The sequence below is a fragment of the Haliotis cracherodii genome, unplaced genomic scaffold (genome assembly GCF_022045235.1).
Source record: "Haliotis cracherodii isolate W230 unplaced genomic scaffold, xgHalCrac1.p SCAF_8, whole genome shotgun sequence".
In the NCBI taxonomy this organism is placed as follows: Eukaryota; Metazoa; Mollusca; class Gastropoda; order Lepetellida; family Haliotidae; genus Haliotis; species Haliotis cracherodii.
The window spans coordinates 17450422-17477751 of NW_027266341.1; the positions used below are offsets into that span (position 1 = coordinate 17450422).

The 27330-nt window shown below is 39.8% G+C and overlaps 1 protein-coding gene across 1 annotated transcript; it reads right to left on the reverse strand.

The window, feature by feature from the left end:
• Nucleotides 1-9525: 9525 nt before the first annotated feature.
• LOC139450595 (sodium/glucose cotransporter 4-like) lies at nt 9526-25507 on the reverse strand. The gene is made up of 14 exons (XM_071232362.1): nt 25430-25507; nt 22278-22349; nt 21703-21807; nt 20703-20762; nt 20345-20449; nt 19302-19407; nt 17943-18023; nt 17429-17643; nt 14482-14617; nt 13721-13828; nt 12700-13019; nt 11642-11863; nt 10339-10540; nt 9526-9734 (listed from the first exon to the last, which is right to left on the reverse strand). The coding sequence occupies exons 1-14, from the start codon at nt 25505-25507 to the stop codon at nt 9526-9528; spliced, it is 2019 nt and encodes a 672-aa protein (XP_071088463.1).
• Nucleotides 25508-27330: the final 1823 nt, after the last annotated feature.

Here is a 27330-nt window from a genome sequence, read left to right on the forward strand (position 1 = left end):
CAGGATTTGCCATATGATGGGGCTTATGTACTACCTACATACTCAGAGAGTGTGATGTCAGAAGATGATGTTCCTCCAGGTTATTACCGTATACATATTTTAAGGGATCTGTGTGGGGAGAGATTTGCAACTGTGATAGTTTATTGCAAGTATATTTCCCACAAGATAACATGAAATCATATACAATATCACAGGTCTTAGAAATGTAGTTCATGGCATTCCAATCTCTGTATGTGTTAACGTGTTATAAGGAGAGAGAGAGAGGTGTTTATTTAAAAGTCAAAATATCATCACTTCCTTTTTTTACTCTTCGCTGACTTGGTTGATGCTTCTCAGCGATCCCAATTGCGTGTATCGATGCTCATGATGTCAATCAATCGATTATTTACAGACCGCCTTTTACGACAAGCATAGTCGCCTTTTACGGCAAGTATGGGTTGCTGAAGACCTTTCCTACCCCGGAATCTTCACGGGTCCTCAGTGAAATGATTTGTTTCTTGCCGTAACAGGCGACTCTGCTTGTCGTAAGTGGCGACTAACGGGATCAGTTGGTCAGGCTCACTGACTTGGTTGATGCATGTCATTGATCCCAATTGTGTGGATCGATGTTCATGATGTCAATCACTGGATTGTGTGGTCCAGACTCTATTATTTACAGACCGCCGTCATATAGCTGGAGTATTGCTGAGTGCGGCGTTAAACAACAAACGAACTAAAGCTTTCATACAGTTTCACATCTGAAGGCCATAAACATTTTAAGTGGTATGTACAGCAATACAATTAAATTTGAACTGATGAATGAGAGGGAAAAGTGTAATTTACTCAAGAAACCCTGCTTTTTTTTCAATATACTTTTTATACAGATGGAGGAGAGATAACATTTGCTGTGAAACTTGAGTTATGTAATATGATTGGTTGGTTGGTTTGTTGTTTAACGGACCCGTGAAGATCCGGGGTAGAATAGGTCTTCAGCAACCCATGCTTGCCGTAAAAGGCGACTATGCTTGTCGTAAAAGGCGACTAACGGGTTCGGGTGGTCAGGCTCGCTGACTTGGTTGATGCATGTCATCAATCCCAATTGCATGGATTGATGCTCATGATATCAATCACTGGATTGTCTGGTCCATACTCAATTATTTACAGACCGCCGTCATATAGCTGGAATATTGCTGAGTGCGGCGTTAAACAACAAACCAACCAACCATTGTTGTTTCACTAAACAAAATTCTCGGGCACATGTTTTTTCAAAAGTTAGTTGGGATGTATAGGGCCTTTTATTTTATTTTTTTCTATCCCACCAAGCGCACCACCAGGCAGAACTAGGCACACCTTTACCGCGGCCCTTTGTTACAATGCCAGTTGTCAAGCATGGATAACAAAGTCTGTTTCAGATGACGAGGAAATTTGAAAAATGTTTTTTTTTATTTGCTAGAAAAAGACACACGAATTGATTCAATGTTACACGCCGATACCGAGACCTATCCTTCAACCAGATGTATATATTGTCATATTATCAACTGTACTGATGAAATAATACCATACAATGTGTGTATTGTGACGTGTTAACATTATGAATGAATAAATAACCGAGTATGTGAACCACAACGTCATTAATGAATAATTAACCACTTGACGCGACAGGCTGCTCTAATTGCCATCACGTGACCATGAATAGCGTCATTTGTCGGATTCCATCTGTCACCTGAATGTAACTCCCGGAGAGACACTGTTTATTGTACATGTTTTGTTTTATAGCAGTCTTGTTTCTGTGGCACTGTATGAATTTGAAACAGAAAATAGAGCCAATTATGTAACTGGTGTACATATTTGCGCGTTTATATATGTTATTATTTATTTTTTATTTTTCAAAATGTGGTTGAATTAAGGCGTGTATGCGAAATATACTGCATTTGTTGTCATGTATCTACAAACTTGGCACTGGTGGTCCAGTGGACTAAGGCGCCGCGATTCGCGGTGCAAAGTTGCGTCCCTTCGGCACGCCAGAAACCTATGATTGTGGATTCGAATCCCGGTTCGCACCTATTATGTTCCTAGGTTTGTCAGCACCATACCCGTGCTCGTGGGTTTCACCGAAGTGGTAAACGTCTGAGACCTGCATCACTTCGGGCTTTCCTCCCACATTAAGCTGACACGCCGCGATATAACAGGAATATTGTTAAAAGCGGCGTTAAACCCAACTCACTCACTCATCTCTAATGTGTTCTCATTTCTTAATGGTGTTTGCTTTCGTCATGAAATAAACTCGAATACAATTAATCGTATTTTTTGTATATGACGGAGGCAATAGTAATGGTACATAGATTGGTATATATGGTTGAATATTGGTATATAGTGCTATTTTCAATATTTGACTGCTTATGTGATTCGGCGGCCACGCTTGAAAACACAAAATACAGATCTACATTTTACATATTTGCCATGTAAGCATTTATGCCAACTGGACATCAGACTTTATTATGATAATTGAATGTGTATTACGGGCATAATACTGGCATATAATGCTACTTTTAAGATATAAGTATGTATGTCTGCTTCATTTTGCGGCCATATTTGAAATCGGATCCGAAATATGATGTTTATAGACACTGTTGTATATGATTATATTATTTTATATAAAAAGCAAATAATATATCTGTATGTAATACTCATAACACATGCACTGCATTGCACTTCGACATGTATAGGCGTCAATATATGCTGTGTCTTGCAAGTATAGAGAGATGAATCTGTTGAACGTGAAAAGTCATGCATGCATTTGGCTATATATATCAGGGTTTCAGATCGGTTCATATTATAGGTCAGCGACTGAGTGTATTATATACAAATTAAGAAATTTGGTCAAGACTCAGCTAAAAAATTCACGTTGTGACAACGTTGTGGTAACGTTATGATACTACGTCCATACAACGTTATTCTGAGGACTCCGATTTGATGTCATCGATCCCAATTGCGTGGATCGATGCTCATGATATCAATAACTGGATTGTCTGGTCCAGACCGCCGTCATAAAGCTGGAATACTGCTGAATGCGGCGTTAACCAAAAAAAACAATCAACCCATTTGTGTTGTCACAACGTTGTGACAACGTAGTGTGTTAGCTGGGGAAAGGGAGAAACTGAAGCTCCTAGAGGAGTTGACAAAAGAGACTCCACTTCAGCATCCCATGCTTGCCGTAAAAGGGGACTATGCTTGTCGTAAAAGGCTCGCTGACCTGGTTGATGCATGACCATTCAGTGATTAATGTCATGAGCATCAATCCACGCTTTTACAGCATGTATGGGTTGCTGAAGACTATTCTACCCCGGAATCTTCACGGGTCGGTACTATTAAATATTGAAAGACAACTTATAATACCATCTTATATATTTCAATTTCAAATGTTATTTCGTTTAGTGACAATTTTATTGGTGACAGTTTACATTGTGAAATTTTGTATTAACTACAAGAGGAAATCACGTTTACTCAAGGCTAGATTTTATAGGCGCCTCTTTTAATTATTATAATTTTCTTTCTCATGTGACTAACATGAAATAAACATTGGAATCTGACAATCACAGCATGATAACAATTTGATATTCTGTGTACAGAAAATTACCTTCTTGTTTATATGTTATATCACCACTGTAGTGGTGACAATGCAGCTAATATTTAAACAAATGATTTGTTGTTACCCTGAATCGCCTAGCAGCCATCCATCATTCCCAGCACAGCAACCCATGATTGCCGTAAAAGGCGACTGTGCTTGTCGTAAAAGGCGTCTAACATGATCGGGTGACTAAGGTGATGCACGTCATCGTTTCCCAATTGCCTGGATCGATGCTCATGATGTCAATCACTGGGCTGTCTTGGCCAGACTCGATTATTTACAGACCGCCGTCACATAGCTGGAATACTGCTGAGTGCGGCGTTAAACAACAAACCAACAAGCCAATCTTCAGCGTATATAGGATTGGCAAATGGTCAGACTCAGTTTGCTGAAGAACCGACATATCTATTATATTTGTGAAAAGATCAGTAGAAATAATAATTTTAAAAACAATGCTGCATCCAGCATGTGATACATAAGTCAAATTGCCTATGATATCTGATTTAAATCTTCCATTAACTTTATTGAAACCATGTATCTTACACATATCTAAAAAATTAAGCCATAGTTGTTTATGCCTTTATCTAGAATAAATGGTATTATAAGTGTCGTCCAAACGCAGCCAATAGACTTTGGCAACCTCTGGTCTACTCGTTTAGATAGATAGCAGCACAATTAAGGCCAACATGCGCTGGGATATTTCACATGTTCAAATGTACTTCCTTGTACAATACAATACTGCGTCAATCGTGACCCTCATATAAATGTTGCTCGATAATAAATTGTATACCTACTTCCTGTTTAACATAAACATCAAGACTTGTCGCAACACGGGCCATCGTGATGTACGAACGAGAGTACAGTATGCGGTCTACTGTGTTGATAATGAGGTGATGTGTGGTAGAGGTTTAACGTCGCGTTCGATAACATTGCACTTATATTATGTAGTGCCCATGAATATATGTATGTGTAGTTGTGTGCGTGCGTGCGTGCGTGCGTGCGTGCGTGCGTGTGTGTGTGTGTTTGTACTTACATCGACTTATGCCTGTTTATTTGTGTCAACTGAGATTCCATGCCACAGTTTCACATGGACGTCCAACACATTGTACTGATCACGAGCCGACCAGCCCAAGAGGTATCACCTTAATGCCTATTTCATGGCAGAGTGACAAGAAGTACCTTTATCTACGTCTTGTGGTATGTACTGAACCACATATGTGTGTGTATTGTATATGTACCTAAATGTTCGTAGACAGTCATACTTACCAATACAGGTCAGTGTTGCATTGGGTAACCATTCTGAGATCGAGTTGTTAATTTGAGATGTCTTACCATTTTAAATCAGTTTCACTCCACATCACTCGCCTGGTTTCTTTCTCTGGGTAATTGTCTTTTTTTAAGAGTAGAGGTATTGTTAAATGTTACATTTTTGTGTGTTTGTGTTCAATAAACTTGCCAGTACTAGATGTTTCATGCTTGCGGTAATGTTTGTTTGTTGTATACCACACTCCGCAATATTGCAGCTATATGACGAGGGTCTAAATAGTCGAGTCTGGACCAGACAATCCAGGTGATTGATATGATGAGCATCGATCCACGCTATTGGGATACGATGACATGCATCAATCGAGTCAGTAAGTCTGACCACCCGATCCCGTTAGTTGTCTCTTACGACAAGCACGGGTTGATGAAGACCTAACTCTGTAATAATACTACGTCATGATACAATGGATAATGTGAAACGATTACGTTAACATAATATGGAGAAAGATCGTCTGAATCGAAGTTGTTCTGATAAATTTTGTTCATGTGGAATCTGTTCCACATGAAGCCGAATGGCAGTTTTTCTTGTCAAATAAGGATTTGTTACAAAAAAACGGTAATTTTCAAGAACAGTATTTATATACAGTGAAAAGAAGATTTTACATAATCCAATCAAATGTAATACCCTAAACCATTGTACGATGATCCACTGATTAACATCATGAACAATCATCCAGTTAATTGGGATAAAGTGCTATGCAATCAACCAAGTTATTGAGTCTGACCACCCAATCCATTTCGTCGCCTATCTAAGGCTGCTGGGAACCTATATTCTTGCCTGGAATCCGACATTCCAATTGGGTAAATAGGTCACGGGACTTCGCGAGACCTCACGTTGTTCAGTACTTCCAGTGAAAAACAATGTTTCATGGCAATGACGATAGCAGTGTTACGTCGTCCAGAGCCCGGTTTATCAGCCCCCGCCACAAAGTGGAAGGGGGATATAGGAATAGGTGCCGTCCTTCCGTCCGTCCGTCCGTTCGTCACATTTCGTTTCCGGAGCAGATCTTGAAAACCGTACTATATTTCTTCATCAAACTTGGCACATAGATAGGTCTAGTGGTGAACTGGTGCCTTTTGATATTTCGGGATTTAAAAAATATATATTTTTCGAGTTTCCATGACAACGACTTTGAATTAGACTGAAGAGGGCGGTAGTCCTCGTTTCCGGAGCAGATCTTGAAAACCGTACTATATTGCTCCATCAAACGTGGCACATAGATAGGTCTAATGGTGAACTGGTGCCTTTTGATAGTTTGGGATTTTAACAAAAAATATTTTTCGAGTTTCCATGGCAACGACTTCGATTTAGACTGAAAATGGCGGTAGTCCTCGTTTCCGGAGCAGATCTTGAAAACCGTACCATATTTCTTCACCATACGTGGCACATAGATAGGTCTAGTGGTGAACTGGTGCCTTTTGATAGTTTGAGATCTAAAAAAATATATATATTTCGAGTTTCCATGGCAGCGACTTTGACTTAGGCTGAAAATGAAAATTTCCTTTCTTGTTGGTAAGTTCTGCATTGCTTGAGTGTATGGTCCTCCAAAAGTGTCATGGACACATTTGTTGCATTCACTTCATGCAGAAACACAACTCATTACAACAACAGTTTGCAGTGTTATGACAATTATATTACTGACATGGTGTAACACACTTTATATTTCGTTCCTCAGAATAATATTAAACTTCATTTATTGGTCAGAATATTTCATAATGTGGACGTCAATCAGTGATCGCTACCATAATTCGGTGTATTGTCGTGTATTTCGGCCACTTCAGACTTTAAGTTGCTGCATGTTGTATGCTGCTACATCTTTTTGTTGCTGTACAGCAGAAATTCACACCTGCATAACCAAGAAAAAAACATCTAATGTACTGTTCATAGTTCACAGAGCAACAACATAGAACTATATATATCAAGGACATACACATTTCAAATTACCATTGTCCAACACCTGTTTTATTCATCACTGGTCTAAAATAAGATTTACATAATTTAAAAAAAATCATTCAGTGTGAATATTCATATGAAATACTAACAGCTGTTTGGGGTAAAGTCCTTTGATGACTGTTAATATTCATGACAAGAACTGTTTTTTTACAAACCTGAAGCTACTTAAGACAAAGAGGTCTTTAACTGAAATATGCAACTACAATAAAGTATTTGGACTGATATACTTTCATTTTGACATGGTAATGGATATTCGAAAGGAATTTAAAATTATAGGGGCTGTCGGATTTACAGGTTAAGGTGTGATATATTTATTTAAAATACTAAATTATAGTAACTAAAATAATGTAATGTCATCATGGTTATTTGTTTAACTATTGATTGATGTATGTCACTATACTTTTTTATGTTTATTAAAAAGTTTTAAATATGTTTTATTTTTGTGCGCACATCGAGAGGGCCTTTATTTATCTAGGATAAATATTTTTTTTATCTATATTTACAGGCAGGGCTAAGAAAAGCTATTTGGCATGCATTAATCATTGTCGTCATTTTCTCTCAACTTCTAAATTTCACCAAAACATTTTTGCTTGGGTTTTTCAGTCTTTCTTGTTAATTTCTATCATCTTAACTTTCATACAGTCATCCTGATTAGAGTTAACTTTAAGTGCCAATGTGCAATAAATAATACATCTGCATTATTATATCTATTCACATTTAATATACAAATAAATTAGTTTTAATTACACAGTTTATTCACATGCTTTCTACATTGCATAAAACTCCATTTCTTACGTTAATTAAAGGTGCGTTACAATGTGAATATGACCAGATATAGTGCATATTTGATTTTAAGTTTCAAACACAAGACTGGTTGGTTAAGTACTATAATTACCATAATCAAATAAATACAATTTACTGAAACACCTTTCACGTTTACAAAATCATAGCATTGATTTTCCAAATTTCATCCTCCACGTATTGCCTTATTTAGTCAGAATACCATGGTAATTTGGCCTCTGTTGCATCTTTATAAATGTTCTTACATAAAACAAGTTACACATCCTTCGTAATCATAAAACACTGTCAACTGCGAATATAAATACACGTCTGAACGATAGTACCACACTGGTTGTCAACATTCTTTTAAATGTAAAGAAAAGAGCACATACCTGTACGAACGGTCCCATGGTGACAATATGTCACTCAGGAACCGAAAACATTGCAGGAATGACAAATAACCGATCATATTATTGCGCAATAACCCAGCTATGACGACTGTCAACAGCGATAGCAACCAAGCGTGGTAGTATACTTGGTACCGTCCAGCAAAGTTAGCTTTGGCGGTCGCGCATTTCGAAAGCAGAACTAGTTCAAGAGTAAAGGCATGTCACCGGAAATGCCGGTACCGGAAGTACGGGCCCTAGCGAGACTTACGGGCCCTATTAAAGTCATGTCCTGTGAACATGGAACCCCTTTAACGTCACAGCCAAACACAGTCATGACACGCGGTCAGTGTTCATATTCAAAATACGTCTAAAAACAGCAATTTTGTTCCCTGTTGATTGTTGATAGTGCTAGGGGCGGTCGGGTAGTTGTTAAAGTGTTCGGTTGTCACGCCGAAGACTCGGGTTCGATCCTCGACATGGGTACAATGTGTGAAGCCCATTTCTGGTATCCCCCGCCGTGATATTGCTGGAATATGGCTAAAAGCGGCGTAAAACCATATTCACACGCTCGCTCACTGATTGTGCTCAATGTACCTGTGAAGATTCCGGGGTAGAATAGATCTTGAGCAACCCATTTGAATCAGGTTGTTGTAACCAAACTACAGAAGATGTTACTGTAGAGCAATTTGAGAATAGATACGCTTTATGGTCACTTTATGATCCGGGGTAGAATAGGTCTTCAGCAACCCATGCTTGGCGTAAAAGGTGACTATGCTTGTCGTAAAAGGCGACTAACGGGATCGGGTGGTCAGGCTCGCTGACTTGGTTGATGCATGTCATCGATCCCAATTGCGTGGATCGATGCTCATGATATCAATCACTGGATTATTTACAGGCCGCCGTCATATAGCTGGAATATTGGAGTGCGGCGTAAAACAACAAACCAACCAACCAACCAATCACTGAGTAATGCAATTTGAGAGACTTGGGGTTAACGCCGATTGGAACAGTATTCCAGTTATATCACTGCGTGTCAGCTTATTGATGGAGGAAAGACCTAAGTGATGCACGTCGAGCACGGGTATGGTGCTGACAAACCAAGAAACAAAATCGGGACTAAGCGGGATTCGAACCGATTCAAAGTTTCTAGCGTGCCTTGAGAACGCAACAAGTTACGGCCTAAGACGCGTAGATCTGTGCTACCAGTGCTACAGTATAGTTTAATATGTTACTGGACCATCATGCAGCAATGACGTATCTGCTCAACTTTGATATATGTTTTTCTGACAAAAGTGAGTTAACAAGATCAGCGTATATATTTTATTGCACAACAATCTCCCAATCAGCTCGACGTGAACGTGTTGCAATCAGTGTACATAGTCATTTCATGAGCAGATAACCTCATGTCTTTATACAGAGACGGCGTGATTGTTAAAAGAACTTTATGAAGGTTGAGTTCAAAATAGTGAGATTTAACTGAAATAACCACAAAGGAAAACAGTCAACATTAACAGTCCAATTGCGATTATATTCAAAGCTGATTTTGTTGATTTATTTTCTTCCAAACTGGTGAACCGCTTCTGAATGGCAGATCGTTCAGTTGACGAAAGTCTCTGGGGCCTTTTTTGTGTCATCCCACACATCCACATACCTATGTGTTTGCACGCGTCCATGTTTGTCCCTGTAAGATGGGGATACAAGTTAGACATCAATGTTTCTGACATATCACGTGTAGTCCAGGACTATCATGGCAGGGTTACTAAAGATACTCTGTAGAAGGGAGCGAGAGAGTTAGTATTTAAAGTCACATCGGCAATTTGTCAGCCATACAGTGACTTGAGCAAGCTATGCATTAATAATGATGTATTTAGTTTCTATAAAACCTTTCGACAATGGACGCTAAACAACTAGAATATCACGGAGGTGTATTTAAAACTAGTACGGAACGATACAAGGATACATAATAGTAGTATTAGTAGTACTTCAATTATTTACATTTCGTCATTCACCTTTTGAATATGGTAAGTTATACACGGAAAGGAAGCAATCTAGTAGACATCTATTTGTTGCTGACTGTTTTCATTCAATTTGTATATTTTACAAAGACCATACATTCAGATTCATTCAATTATTTTTCAGGATTTCCTTGAAATGTAATGTTATTTGACACAAATATGAAAAGAAGAAAACAGGGAAGATGATTTGATTCATTTGCCCCAAATAGTGTTTCTACTCCTTACTTTTCCCTTCGTAGCTCTGCACTGCAACATCATCGTCAAACCCGCTCTGTATGTCAGTGGGTTGTGTTATCTTCCCTGTACTTAATGTCGGTTCTCCGACCTCGCCACCGTCCCTTCCCTCCTCACTGTCGCTGTCATCCGTGTCTCCATTGTCTTCTGTCTTGTTCCCGTCGGCGTCATCGCTCCCCTCCTCTAGTTCCAAGTCAGGAGCAGCATGATGACGTGTCCACCAAGTAGTGCGGCCAAGCTACACACAGTCATGTTGATTAAAATGTGCCACATTTATAGAGTTTTGTTTGTTTTGGGTTGTTGTTTTTTGTTTAACGCCGCACTCAGCAATATTTCAGTTTTATGTCGGCGGTCTGTATAAATAATCGAGTCTGAACAAGACAAATCCAGTGATTGGCACCATCAGCATCGATCCACGCAATTGGGATACGATGACATGCTTCAAATAAGTCAGCGAGCCTGGCCACCCGATCCCCTTAGTCGTCTCTAAGGGCAAGCATAGTCGCCTGTTACGGCAAGCATGGGTTGCTGAAGACCTAATCTAACCCGGATCTTGACGGGTCCATATTCAGAGAGAATTGTGTTTAATTAGTATAATGTGCACTGCAATTATTGGTGAAAATTGTACTCAAATGTTCCATGACCAGTTTGAATGTTTGCAGCCTACACTGTTGTTCACTTTATCTATCGTTGCATGCAGTTGTTCCCATCCATAAGTCATAAATAGCGTGAAAAAAATGTAGGTCCCCAGCTACATATGACTGGCGCCAAATTAAATGCGGTGTCAGGCTCGGTGACTTGCTTAATTGCATATCATCGTATCCCAAATGCATAGATCGATGCCCATGATTGTAATACCAGACTGTCTTGTCCAGATTCGATTATTTACAGGTTTACGTCTTATGGCTTGAATATTGCTAAGTGCGGCGTTACACAACATGCAATCAATCGATAAATCAATTTTATGGCCAAAAAGACTCTTCAGAAATCACCTCTTAGTACATGTCTTTTCTCCTATATTTAAACCCTTTGATACTTGATGTTGGGCGCTAATCATCTTCCGGCACTCGGCATTAAGGTTCTAAAACAAGCACTTGTCGTCTGGGAGTCAGTATTATTTAGCACTGGGTTGTCGTTAAACGACAAATACACAAACTCAGTGGGCTCTTACTATAAACACACACACACACACACACACACACACACACACACACACACACACACACACACACACACACACACAAAATTCACAATTATATTTATTAACGAACTTATATTAAGCTTCCTCTCAGGCAGACACGTTCATATTCAATGATTGTCGATCGTTTTCAAGCCTTACCTGAGCTTCTGTTCTGGGATCTGTACACAAGCTGACAAGGACGATGACAATAGAGGTGACAGTAGCCGAGATCATGGAGAAGTAGAGGAAGTGTACATGCTTCAAAACTCCCGGGCGAGTGTCTTCCTCTCCACTGCCACAGTAAGGGGCTAGGTGTGTGAAGTCCACGACCATGCGGATTACTCCAACAACCAGCCCCGCGATCAAACCCCAGAAGGCTCCCTATTATGAAACATTAACAAATATCTGCATTATTAATCTCTTCATCAATTTGTCGATTCAAGCCATGGCTTCCACAAGTTACGATTGATTGTACATGTACATACAGGTTTCAGAAAGGAACATCAATTATTAGGATATAATTTAGCTAAGCGAGAAATCGCAAAGAAACAACGAGGAACAGGTGTGATTTATTTGACGATAAAACATTGTTCTGTCATGACGTCATTTCTGGAGATTCGAACATACGCTCGCAATGTTATGACGTCGTAAAATGGACGATGCTAATATTCTGTGGCAGTGAGTTTTCCCGCTTAGAAAGGTGTTAGTAATGTTATACATGTCGCTATTTTCTAAACGTCTTCATGAATTACGTTTGAAAATGATGCATACGTGCTCGTGTTTCACAGTATGATGTTGTTTTGAGAATATTCTGGATATAATCTAACTTAACACCCGTTTTCATAACATGGACTCGACCGTTATGGGATTGTTTTCTGAGAGTCATCATTATCTAAATACGGGTAAATATTTTTATACTTGTAAATATTTATAACATCCCTAAAGAGGCTGTAAAATATGTTCATATCGCATGTAAGAAATAAACGACTCGTGGTCGTTGTTTATCGTACAATAAAACACAACAGGGAGATCAACAAATGTTTATTTGACCCATAACGCCCCACCCGACCCCACCCCCAAACCCATCGTCGTTTATTTCTTAAGTAGAGAAAATGTCGAATAACAAACTTTAAGACGCCAGTAACCACAGGTAATTTAAGCTTTTTCAATCACTCCACCTGTTCAGATGTCAGATAAGAAAGAAACCATTTGCTAACCTGTTCAGATGTCCGTTTCCACAGAAGAGCAAACATAAACAGCGTTGTCCAGGGAGGGGCAGTGTAGGCGGTTACAGATTGCAAGTATCCCCACAATTGCCCTCCTTGGGCATATTGTAACACTGGTAACCACAGTATGCCTATTGCTGTACAGGCGAGCACTGCTACTCGTCCAACTATCATCAGTTCATTTTCCGATGGTTTCGTTCTGATCCGAGGCCAGATGTCCATGGTGAACATGCTACTTGCACTGTTGAAGATGGAGGTCAGGGAGCTCATGAGGGCAGCAAGCAGAGCAGCAAGCATCAGACCTCGGAGACCTTCAAGAGGATTATTATGAGAATATTGCAGGTATAGAAGTGAAATAGGAGTCATAACAAACTGCCATAGAGAAATTAAATTTGTAGTTGGATGGATGGTTTGTTTTTTTAACTCCGCAATTATGGTATTACTTGGAACCTTTCTTAAGGCAGACACGTCCAGTGGATATTAAACTCACCTGTTATAATTAAAACCATATGCAATAAAAGTTAATAAAACAGAATACTTCACAAGTTCTGTTTTGCACAATGAAAACATTTTCACGCACACATCGTTTAAAAAGGGTGATATGATTGGTTGGTTGGTTTGTTGTTTAACGCCGCACTCAGCAATATTCCAGCTATATGACGGCGGTTTGTAAATAATCGAATCTGGGCTAGACAATCCAGTTTTTGATATCATGAGTATCGATCCACGCAATTGTGATCGATGACAAGCATCAACCAAGTCAGTGAGACTGACCACATATTTGTAAATGCATGTTGAAATAATGTTGCTTTGTCTCAATAAAGACTTTCCTCTTAGATTTTGGTTACCAATATACAATACGAATGATGTAGGGTAGATTTAAATGATTTCATGGTTTTGGCCAAAATGATTTTTTTTTTTATGACGTGGTTCAACATTCATTTATTTGTCACTGTATAATCGAAAGAATATTTAACGGTGTACGATATATTGATAATATCAACATATATACCTTCCGGTAAAAGCCTCAACACCAGAATGGGGTAGGCGATGTTTGTACATCCAGCTTTATTCTGACATACTTCATAACATCGCTCAGGTGAAGAACATGCGATTTCATCTGAAAGAAACATTATCATGATTGCATTTTATGTCCTGATTTTATTAAATATACATTGTACCGAAAAGAGTAATCTCAAATACGACATAAATAATACAATTTAACAACATTAACACATCAATAATGTGTTTGTTGTTTAACGCTGCATTCAGCAATGTTCCAGCTATATGAAGGCAGTCTGAAAATAATCCAGCATGGACCAAACAATACTGTGACTGACATCATGAACATCTACGCAATTGTGACGGGATGACATGTATCAACCAAGTCAGCGAGTGTGACCACCCGATCCCGTTAGTCGTCTCTAACGACAAGCATGGGTCGCTGAAAATTTATTCTAACCCGGATCTTCAAGGGTCCCAAGCAATTGGCATACGAGGACATGCATCAACCAAGACGGCGATACTCACCACCCGATTTAGTCGCCTCTTAAGACAAGCATGGGTTGCTGAAGACCTATTCTAGCAGGGATCCTTACGGGTCAACACAACAATAATATCCACCCGTTGACATAGGTAACCTGTATAAATTATAGCACTGCCGCCAATGTGTGTGTGTGTGTGTGTGTGTGTGTGTGTGTGTGTGTGTGTGTGTGTGTGTGTGTGTGTGTGTGTGTGTGTGGCTCTCTACGTATACATTGTAACGTCATGTACCTGGGTAGAGGATCCGACTTATCATCCCTGGAATGATCCAGAGGAAGAAGGGTAATATCTTCAGGGCACCGGCTAACAGGGATCCACCTTTAGCATGGCTGATGTTCTTAGCAGTGAGAGTTCGCTGCACCATCAACTGTAATGGATACATCATTTACCAAAGGGTTGTGAGTAACACATGAATTAAACCAGTTTCTATCTGAAAGCAATAAGTTGACTAATCACGATTTGGAAACCTAAATTACGTTTTCTTTGTCGTTACTTCTTAACGTGTAACGTGAGTTTGCGTGATCTGACCTAATCATCACAATGGCTATTGTTACATCACTATCGAAGGTTCAGGAACAATTTGTTGAAAATGAAAGCAATGTCATCTGCAGTTCACTGAGAAATCAATATGTGAAATACTGGAATTCCTTGTTGATACCATCAACGTCGAAAGTTTTTCACATTTAGACAAGAAGTAGGTGTCCCCAACGAGCCCAATTGTGCTTTCCAACTTGCTCATCTGTCATTTTATACATCTTCATATATACACAAAGAAAGAAGTTAAGCACACCACTATTTTTGAACCATGACAAATGGCAAAAATCATGGCATGGGATGACTGACCACAGGAGCTGGGCGATACCAATGTCATCGGATAGAACAAACATTTGACAACAAATATTGGTGTGTTGTGATTGAAGTTAACTGACAAAAACATCATGGTAACACAGGTAATGTTTTTGACCTTAGACAATACCTAAAAAATGTATGGCGCTGCAGGATTAGGTAAAGGAGTTACGTTTGATGTTTCATGTGACTTTCGTCTGACCAATGGATTCGTCTCCAAGTTCTCAGATTCCAGTTCCGTCGCGCAATACACCATGCTAAACGAGCAGCTTCGTGGTGATCTCTCAACAGGGGACGCTTTATAACTCGTCTAGCCCTCAGTCCTGCTGTTTTCAGCCGGTTCCTGGCGGTTCTGGTGCTGAAACGACGATTGGGCAACCACAGCTGTTTCAGACGAGTACTTGTTAAAAACGGGTTCTCGGCGTATGAGACGAGGAAGGTCCCTGTCTTCGCGATGTGTCGTCACCGGAGGTCTTCCGGATCTGGGACGGTCCTGTGCATCACCGGTCTGAGCATGTTTCTTCTCAACAAAACCGCTTACGACAGTGTGATGATACCCCAAATTCCGACCAATGGCATTACAAGACATTCCTGCGTGATGCATGCCGATAATTTGCCATCTTGTGGCGTTTGATAATAGCCTTCGTGCAATGGTAATACGATGTCATGGAAAAACTGTTTAAAACCGAGCTTAAGCAAGCACTTTTAACATTTGGATATACTGCTTTTAGAGATACTCGAGGGTGGGATGCTGCATGGGCAGACCATGCATGGCACGTGAGCATTCGTCACGCATGACTGGTTATATCATCTCGAGAAAACACAATTCTTCCCGTAATTATATCTTTCATGACTGTTTCAAATATTGAGACCAAACAATAAGGAAATATATTTGGGTGTGCTTAACTTTTTCTTTGTGTGTATCTCAATTTCTGCTCTGATTGGCAAATTCAAAACAAGACATTATTAGTTCAAGAGGTTAATTAAGTTTCAAGTATGTAGGTCGTCTAAGGCGCCGCGATTCGGGCACACCCTGGGCACGCGAGAAACATATGATTGTGGGTTCGAATCCAGGTTCGCCACGATTATGTTTCCAGGCTTGTCAGCACCATACCCGTGCTCGTGGGTTTCACCGAAGTGGTAAACGTCTGAGGTCCCACATTAAGCTGACACGCCGTGATGTAACTGGAATAATGTTAAAAGCGGCGTTAAACCCAACTCACTCAAGTATATAGATGTTCCGACACCGTTCAATAATAGTCAAATAGCCAATTCCCTTCATACTAATTTACACACGTGAGCTAGAAATAAGAGACCAATGAAACCGCCTCATCGGTTTCATATCAAGTTTGAGAGTGATAATAAATTATCCACAAGACTGTATGACAAGAGCGAAGATAGTTAACTTCCCCTTACTTGACACGCGTTTCAGGCAGGTTCCACTCACCTTTTCGCGAACACCTTTTCGCGGACTTTGATTTAGCAAACTGAGATTAATGAACATATGATTATTGAAAAGGTTTTGCATGAGGAAGACGATCCGGGTTAGAATGGGTCTTCAGCTACCCATGCTTGCCATAACAGGCGACTATGCTTGTCGTAAGAGGCCTCTAACAGGATCGGGTGGTCAGGCTCACTGACTAAGGTGATGCACGTCATCGTTTCCCAATCCGGGGATCGATGCTCATGATATCAATCACTGGAATGTAAGGTCCAGACTCGATCATTTACAGAGCTGGAGTATTGCTAAATGCGGTGTTAAATAAACGATACAAAACAAACATTTGTTTACCTGAAACACACGGGAAAATATGGTACAAGTCAAAATAGGGAATTGCATAGGACAAAAATGTTGTCACTTATGCATCAAGTTCGGAAATGTCCTCCACGTGTCTAGCATAAAACCTTTTGAAAGCTGCCCACTGCCCCCCATAAAGAACATATTTTTAAACGTTTTTTCTTTACCTATAACCAGCAGAATCTCCGCACTTGTACGCAAAGAGCCGTAATTCAAAATTGACATATCGTTTATAGTTTCAACAAAATCAGTAAATGCGCTGTCGTGTCATTGGATTTTATGTCAGGTTCATTTTTTGATCGTTTTGTTTTCAGACCGCAATCGCGTGGCAAGGTACTGCTGTGCGGCGTTAGGACAAAATCAAACACTTAGTTTCTCATTCAAATTTCGTGGGTGACGGATGCTACTCTTAAGGCAAGACAAGCTTACTCTTTTCGCAAACATCTGGTGTCATTAATCATCCAGATACAATGGAATCTATTTCGGCGTATAATCGAGGCTGATTACTCTCTGGGGTTGACGTTGTATATTTACCTGATCAGTGCACCACACCCACGAGCCTATGATTAAAAGACCGAAGACAGCACCTGGCCATGGTATATCCCCATGCACGGGATCTCTCCATATGTGCAATGAGTCCTTCGGGGGAAGACCACAGCTGTAGTGAGTGACATTAGTCTTTGTTACATTGGAGACTGCGGTCACAAAGCCTTCTTCTAAGCCCTCGAAGCCGTGAATTTCTTGGAAGCCTGAAACAAAATATGTTAATTACAGGAACTACATCATATTAAGTAGACTAAAAGAACATTTCAGATTCGGGTGGATTATATGTAGTAAAAACGAAGTCGGCAAAACAATTATTATATATTTATGATTTTGTTAACACGTGTATTTTCAGGTGGAAATTCCGAAACAATTATAGCGATATAATTAGGTACAGGTTGCTGATATAATTTTCATAATATATTAACATATGTACAAGAATTATAGACACATTTGTTAGCTGAGACTGTATATATTGCCCATACAATAATCATTTGTGACTTACCTCTGTATGTGAGAACACACGCCCCTATTGAGATTATTACTGTTTGCAGTGTGTCCGTGTACATTACTGCAACAATGCCACCTGCAAAATTATATAGTTAAACAAATAAATGTTTCGTTTTTGTTTAATGTCGCACTCAATATTTCAGCTTAACGATGGCGGCCATATCGAATCTGGACACGCAATGAACCAAATCACGCAGTCTGACCAGCTAAAAATGTAGTCGCCTTACTATAAGCACCTTGACCACGACTTCGACTGCTCAATATGGTAAAATGAAACCACTTTATAAAGACAGTCGTGTTAGGGGCGCCGCGATTCGCTGAGCAGAGTTGCGTCCCTTGGGCTCACCAGAAACCTATGATTGTGGGTTTGAATCCCGGTTCACCCCGATAATGTTTTTAGGTTTGTCAGCACCATACACGTGCTCGTGGGTTTTACCGAAGTGGTAAACGTCTGAGACGCTTTCCTCCCACATTAAGCTGACACGCCGTGATATAACTGGAATAATGTTAAAAGCGGCGTTAAACCCAACTCACTCACTCACTCACTCACTTACTTACTAAGTAGTGTAAATATGCAACAGGTTGTAATGACATTAAATGTTTATTTTGGAGGGTTCTTTCAACAATTTGTTTTCAAAAAGTATTTATTTTGAACAAGTTAAGAATATAATAACTGATTATTTTTAAATGTATGTTTTGGAACATTTGTTAGTACCTGTGACCCGTTTGAGGCACGTTTTGAGAAAACTGGCCTATATTTCAGCACGAGTTTCAAGCGCCCGTGTGGTTATGGGAGAACATAGGTAAATCTAGTGTGTTTTGAAAAAATGAGGTAGTCTAACTATCAACGAGCGAACTCTTTATCATGCCATTTCGAGCAGTGAGTGGGTAATGGATTACCTTCTGATGCCGAATCAGCAATTTGGCCGCTATTCAAGTGAGTGAGTGAGTGAGTGAGTATGGTTTTACGCCGCTTTTAGCAATATTCCGGCAATATCACGGCGGGGGACACCAGAAATGGGCTCCACACATTGTACCCATGTCGGGAATCGAACCCAGGTCTTCGGCGTGACGAGCGAACGCTTTAACCACTAGGCTACCCGACCTCCCCCCGCTATTAAAGGCAAATGTCAAGAAGAAAAGAGAAAGAGAAGTGATAACGCCGATGCCAGAAATAATACATTGTATTGGGTTCTGTCTGCCGGCCTCCTGGCGTATACCACCGAATACTTCCCCGAAATGCATCTGGATATACGTCAGCAGATATACTTCAGGATATCCAATCCATGGTGGCCCTAAACGGATACCAAGATTTTGATAAGTTAAATAGACAGGTGAAATGAAATCGTCTTACCTATGACTGTATAGACAGCTGTAACGGCCAGAATGCTTATGATGCATATGTAGAGATTCCAGCCAAGAAGTAGCTGCATGAATAGAGCCCCGCAGTAGATTTCAGCCTGCCAAGATGATTACAGACCATGTAAACTTGCTATTTAGTTTTTTGAAGCCTCACTCAATATTCCAGTAATATAACGGCTGACCACCCGATCCCGTTAATCGCCTTTTACGACAAGCATAATCGCCTTTTACGGCAAGCATGTGTTGCTGACCTATTCTACCCAGGATCTACACGGGTCTACATAATTGGAGCGAACCGGGATTCGAACCCACAATCATGGGTTTCTGGCGTGCCCAAGGGACGCAACTCTGCACTGCGAATCGCGGTGCCTTAGACAACTGGGCCACCCGTGACCCCTCTGACCCGAAATAACCACAGGTGTAATAACCACAGGTGTAATGTGTTCTTTATCAGCGATGACACCATGAAGGTCACATCAGACCCGTGAAGATCCGGGCTAGAATAGGTCTTCAGCAACCCATGCTTGCCGTAAAAGGCGACTCTGCTTGTCGTAAAAGGCGACTAACGGGATAAAGTGGTCAGGCTTGCTGACTTGGTTGATGCATGTCATCGTATCCAAATCACGTGGGTCGATGCTCATGATTTCAATCACTGGATTGTCTAGTCCAGACTCGATTATTTACAGACCACTGTCATATATCTGGAATTTTGCTGGGTGCGGCTTTAAACAACAAACCAACCAACCAATCATATCAGCCTTATCTAACGATGTGTGCGTGAAAAAATTTTCATTGTGCAAAAAAGAACTAAGTATTCTGTTTTATTAAGTTTTATTGCACATGGTTTTAATTATAACAGGTGAGTTTGATATCCAAGCAATACCATAATTTTGGATACCGCAAATGTGATTAAGAATTTGCACCTATGGAACCTAATCTTGACCTGACGAGATAACGCTTTAACAAGTAGCTTTCCCCAATCAATCCTAAATGACATACATAGAACTGAATTCGTGGTAAAATTAAATTCCATACCGATATCTTCGTCAAGACATACAGAATCAGTGAAAGGATGGAGAGGCAGATCCTGAGACGAACTCCACCGAATCGCTTCATCAGATATTCCGGCATAGTGTAGGTCTACATGGATGGAAATATATCTCAGTATCTATAAACATTAACATCGCGTTCTTTTAAGGGATGATTATCAACTGATGACGATCATTTTATTAATGACTGAAAAGTCTAACATTACATCTTTTGAAAACAGTTTGGTTACTGGCACCGATAGTGTAATTTATGTATGTTTCATTCGTTTGTGATACATATTTATGGTAGTCATTATATATTGATACGCCAGGAATCGCCAGTGTACAATGTGTGCATAACCTACCCCACTAGCGACAAACACAGGCACAAAAAACCAACCCAGGGCCACCAGCAGGAAAACTGCCTGAAAAAAGACGAAACATGCCATTACTCAATTATACAAGGGGATATCAGAGTTTGATCCTGGCATATCTTGGTTGCTGTTATGCTTTTGTGTGACATATATCTGCTGAGTCACACACACGCTTTGTAAACCATTAAAAGACAAAATGTTAATTTTACAAATTTAGATCTTATCTCCCACCGTGTGTAGTGAATTGTCATAATATCGTGTACAGTGTACAAAGTACTTTTGTATTGGAGAGGTCATCAGATAAGTACATACACAGACAAACACTCACTCACACACTCACTCACTCACACACATGCATGATTATATGGTGAGGTGAAATGGGGTTTAACGTCGCGTCCAAGATTATTGCACTTATATATCGACGTGCATGCAAGTGTGTGTGTGTGTGTGTGTGGCTGCTTGTACTAGTCCGGACTGATGCCGATTTATAGTGCTAGCTCACTGAGATACCATGCCGCAGTTTAACATGTATACCCCACTCAGACACAGTATACTGACTCCAAGCCGACCAGTCCTTGTTTTATCCTCTTAATGTTGAGCGCCAGACAGGGTAACAACAAGTACCATCTTTTAACGTCTTTTGGTATGACGCGGTCGGGGATCGGACCCCGGACCTTCCGCTCTCCAGGCGGACGCTCTGCGACTAGACCACGGAGGCGGTCCATTATATGGACGGTTGTGTGGTGTTTGTGGAGAGGCTGTCTCATCATATGTCACAAAGAAACGCCAGGTGAAGGAATTACAGCCCTTCCTCTGGTAGACCAACTGCTGCACCACAAAAGAAAGCATTGATGACGTGCACAACTCGGTACTAAACAATAGGTGCTCCACTCTCCATAAGTTTCAGGATATCTCGGGCTTTAGTATGGGCCAATATAAAATGACTGAAACAATATTTCACGAACATCTACACAATTCTATGTATACTTACCGCCCATTCATAAAGCACAACTGAGTACCCGGATGCAGCCCCGGCTCCAGCTAAGCCAATGAACATCGGAGCACCAACATTGCTTGCGAACAAAGATGCTCCTACCTGTAAATTTGTTTGTCAGGTATCAATATGTTATCCCTGTTTTAAGCGCCCAGGGGACAAGCATTTGGTATAATGATACAGACAAGCTAACTCTCACATAATTTTCAAATCGCTAAGTCTAACAACTTGATGAATCCATTTGACCAGTCCGAAAACACACCACTATGATACAAAACCACACATGTATTCATGACATTCATCTCAAACTGACTAAAAACATGTCACGTTTTGCGTGAAACGTTATGCTATCAAAGTACACATATAGTCATGATATTCATCCCTAACTGAAGAAAAGACGTGTCACGTTTTGACTGAAACGTGCATTTCCGAATGCTACTTGTAAACATTGGAATTAGATATTGAAATCACGCCTCTGAAAGTAGAAAATCAACATTTCATTACTTGTTATTATTACAGTGGTGGTTTCGACATTACCGCACTACACGTACTAGAGAAAAGTAAATACCAACCGGAAGCCACGTCATATGTTTCCCGGCCAGAAAGTAGCTCTCTGTGCTGTTTGTACCTCTCCGTATACTCGCCTGTGGAATGTTATAATTCTTGTTCAATCACAAAAAGATCGTATCATAATTACCATTAGGGTACTTTTAGTATTGAATGACGAAGTGTGATTTCAAAACGATCAAATTGCTTCTTAACGTCATAACAATTCCAGCGAACTAAAGGGAAGACGTGCCCATTAATGTTATTTTTACAAAATACTACCTGAGCGAGTGACAACTTATCACTCACAAACGCATGTCACCTGTGTGGTCAAACCTAAGATTAATGGATTTAAAAAGTGGATATGAGTGCCTTCGTTTGAAGAAGAATTATAATATGAAGAAGTGCTTGACGCTTTGAAAAGTTTGAAAAATGACAAAAGTCCCGGTCCATCCGGATTCACGGAACAATTCTTCAAACTGTTTTGGAAAGATATTAACAAATTCCTAATTAATTCTATAAAATGTGCCTACCGAAGAGGTGAATTTTCGAGCGGTCAAAAGCAAGGTCTTATAACATGTAAACCTGAGTAAGATAAATCAAGAGAGCAAACAAAAAATGTCCTACCTATATCCCTCCTGAACATCTTATAAGATAGCATAAGCAGCAATAGCATCTCGAATGAAATAAATACTTCCTACTGTAGCGACGATCAAAAAGGATTTACGAAAGGAAGATACATCGGTGTGCGAGTGAGTGAGTGAGTATGGTTTTACGCCGCTTTTAACAATATTCCAGCAATATCACGGCGGGGGACACCAGAAATGAGCTTCACACATTGTACCCATGTCGGGAATCGAACCCGGGTCTTCAGCGTGACGAGCGAACGCTTTAACCACTAGGCTACCCGACCACCCCATCGGTGTGTGAATGCACCAGGCTTATATACTGTGGTTGGTTGGTTGTTTTACGCGGCACTCAGCAATATACCAGCTATATGACGGCGGTCTGTAAATAATCGAGTCTGGACACGACAATCCGGTGATTGATATCATGAGCATCGATCCACGCAATTGGGATCGATGACATGCATCAACCAAGTCAGCGAGCCTGACCACCCGATCCCGTTAGTCGCCTTTTACGGCAAGCATGGGTTGCTGAAGACCAATTCTACCTATTCTACCTAATATACAGAATACAAGCATATACCAGGCATATTTATATTGACTGACTTCGATGTCAAGTGTTTTGGTTAATAGATTTTCGTCAGATTTCCTTACAATTACGAGAGAATGCAGGCAAGGTGACCCACTCTCGCCATACATAGGTGTTATATGTGTAGAAATTCTTGTACATCTGCTGCGAGAAAATGAAAAAAGTAAAAGGCATAAAAATGCTTGACACAATTTGCAGACGTTACAGCCATCATACTTGATGGATCAGAATCATGCTTTCAGGCAACTATAGACATTCTGAAAATACACGCATCTTTTTCTGGACTGAAAAGGAACATCGGAAAAAAAATAAACATGGATAGGCTCGAATATTCAGACACACAGTATGGTAAATGACTAAATTTGGACTGGTCGCAACGGCCTTCTATTCTACTTGGGATTCATTTTCAACACAACAAAGAACCTTTACCAAAAATACAAAAACTAAGCAAACTCATTGACTTTCATCCAACAGAAATAGGATCGAAATACTTCGGACAAAATGTCTTACCTAAAATCAAAAATCGTTTTTAGAAAGATGACCATGGACATGGTCTAAAATAAAGTCACGACAAACAAACTATAACGCAGACTTACCAAGACAGTATATATTGGGAAACGATAATATCCAGATTGGATATAAACCAATAATTTTTAGTACATTCAAACACTACATAAACGCCAATATAAAATTCAGCAGTGATCTGATAAATGATGGCGGTACATTGTAGACTTAATATAGTTTAAAATAAAATTCCTTAGAACAGGCATATCTTATTAGATCCATAAAAAACATGTATGGATTCGAATCTGTATCATTAGATAGAACAAATTGAACAACAATTCATTCCATGTAATTTCAAAATTCTATATAAAGTGGAAAGAGGGATGTAAAGTAGTCTTTGCCACGTTTTTTTTTGAACGAATATGCATTAAAAGAAAAAACAACCGGAGTCAATAATTAAAATGTGAAGTTCATAATAACACACAAATGCCGAGAGACATTTCGAGGACTTACTACTACTTACCATTTAGAACAACAAACAACACAGAGCTAAGATGGTTCCAATACGGTATTATTCACAGAATTTGGACAACAAATAAAGATTTGTCAAATATAAATTTATCACTTCCTCGCTTTGTTCTTTTTGCACTACTGAAACTGAAAATATCCTCTATTTACTTTATCAATGTACACATGTAACAATGTTGTGGCAGCAATAGATAGAGAACAGAACTGAATAAAGATAAGAATAATACTATAGTTGGATTTAAAGAAATACATAATGACGTCTTGAATTAAATTTACATTGCAACAAAGCAATTTATCGACTCACAAAAACGTCCAGACTCTCTCCCCAATATTACCTAACTAAAACATATCTCTTAAGCCCATATCATACACAAACATGTCTCATATACGAAATGTGAATACGATAAATTTATGACTTTCTGGTCGTCTTGCCAAAGCCTCTTTGCATAACCCTACTGTATCGACAAATGTGCCTATCGAACATGTATTTGATATGTATCACAATAGATTAACTTTACACGCTCATATTGACCATCTTAATGTCCTACCTGTTCCCAAGAAAAAAAGTGATTGAAAAAAGGTTTACTGTTGATGAGATAACGTTCAATCAATATGTTGTGAGTGTTATTTTGTACTATTATTCATGTATTTATAATAGAACAATCTCATGACAAGTAAATTTCTATCCCTCATCAATATACAATAACCAGTAATTTCAGACTCAACTTCTAGAAAAAGTGTATGGCGCTACAGAAAATATATCATTAAGAGTCAGAAAAAGCATTTAATCCCATACAGTAATCCTTCCTACTGGCAGTGCACATGAAACATGTACATTTAAATTTCTCTAGAAAGTCCTTACCGAAATTCTTTCAGTAAAATAATTAAACTTGACCCATAAATAATATTGTCAAAAAGAATCAGTACTTACCCATATTCCTACACCCAGCACAAGCACAAAATATCCGGCCACTGCCAAATAATCACCGGTTTTAAGCTGCTCTAGCATCCTTGGAGTTGTTTGAATGTATGCGATCAGTTTATCATTACTCAGTGGATGCGACTGACATTAGACTGATGCGCAGGGTTTATAACAACCAGGCCCGCCACGTTCTACATCAGGCAGTGAGATGCATGGAATTTATATTTTATATTCATATTCAAAGGCAGACGTCAGAGTATAACGAGACACTATGTATTCCTCACGACACCGTGGCATACAATAACATAGATAGAATTGTATACCACGGTGTCGTGCATTATTTAGTATCTCGTGATACGCTGACGTCTGCCGTTGAATATTATTACGTGTCTAATGTAAGTAATGGACCCGCGAAACAACTGAGGTGGAATAGGTCATCAACAACCCATGCTTGCAGTAAATGGCGAGTATGCATGTCGTAGCAGGCGACTAACGGGATCGTGTGGTCCAGACTCGATTATTTACAGCCCGCCGCAATATAGCTGGAATGTTGCTGAGTGAGGCGTTAAACAGCAAACCAAACCAAACCAAAAACATAAAGCGGAGCAATCAAGGCTAGAGCGTACAGGAAATGGTTGTTTCCTATTTTTGAATTGTATACGTGAATTTTCAACTTTATATTCACAAGTTCCATAATTTCCACGTTTATATTTTGATAGTGTCATTCTGTCTGTTGCTGTTTCTTTCTTTTTCCCATTTTCCACAAGTAGAATCAAATTGTGTCGTTCATACACTCATCCAAGTGAAACAACGCGAACCTGGCAATGTCCAATACATTCTTGATGGTAGTGCTCTACTTCAACAGCTACCTTGACCAAGAGGTTCTTCCAAATATCTGTCTGTGATCTATATACCATCTATATATTGTGCAGAAATATGATGCTGCTAACATTGTCTTTAATGGCCACAATGATGATCCATCAACGAAAGATGTCACACACATGAGAAGAACCTATTCTGGTGAAACAGATAATTCATTGAGGAAATTATCATTCAATCGAAGAAGGAAGAATTCTTGAAGAAGGCCAAAAACAACATTTATTGCCTATCTGGTTGACAAACTGGAGAGAGCCGAGTGCAGCACAGTCTCTGACGCTGTCACATCTTTAGGAAAAACAGACACTGTTCTGGAAGGAGATGACACAGATTTGCTTATCCTCCTTCCTGATCATGTTGAAATGGAAGCATGTGACTTTTTTCGGCTCCAGAACCCAAGTCAGCTCCAAGCAGGAACAGGATAGGCTGCATAAAGCATTCAAAGCACATGTTGGGCAGTGATGCAGTTGTGGGCATGGGCTCTTTTTTAAAGTAATTCTTGGCTGTGGCACCATTTTTGGCCAGTTTGACTTTGGAAAGGGTCAAGCATTGAAGAAGGTAATGAATGATGCCTTGTTCTGCTATCAGGTGAACATTTGCAACTAAACAGATGAAACTGGGAAGTCATCACCGAAACAGGATGTAAGGAGGACGGACTGGACAGCTTATAATACAAGCGATTTTTGCGAGAAGGTGACGAATAACCTGTCACACGTAGAGTCATAAACTCTGCCACCACACTCTGCAGCCGCAAGATATCACAGCCACGATGCCTACTACCCAGATATTAGATTGGAAATGATTCAGTATGAATCCATGAGAGTGGGGATGGCACATGATAGATGGAAGTTCCTTACCAATGCATTCAGATCAGTCTGCGGCCCCTTCAGCACTAACGGACAATATCTGCTGAAATTGCAAAGAAATACTTTACACACGAAGAAGCACTTGCCGGGAAAAATGGTCTTACTTGTAGTGCTGTGTGCGGGGGGGTGTCATGGTATAGTTACCAAACTTCTCAGAGGATGACAAAC

What these genes read in the sequence shown, in the direction of transcription:
- LOC139450595 (XM_071232362.1), bottom strand. Translation starts at nt 25,507, where the DNA reads ATGCTAGAGCAGCTTAAAACCGGTGATTATTTGGCAGTGGCCGGATAT. An exon ending in CTGTGTTTGTCGCTAGTGGG is followed by an intron (nt 20,450 to 20,702) that starts GTAGGTTATGCA and finishes CCATCCATGTAG; the next exon opens with ACCTACACTATGCCGGAATA. An exon ending in ATCCCAGAACAGAAGCTCAG is followed by an intron (nt 10,541 to 11,641) that starts GTAAGGCTTGAA and finishes GACTGTGTGTAG; the next exon opens with CTTGGCCGCACTACTTGGTG.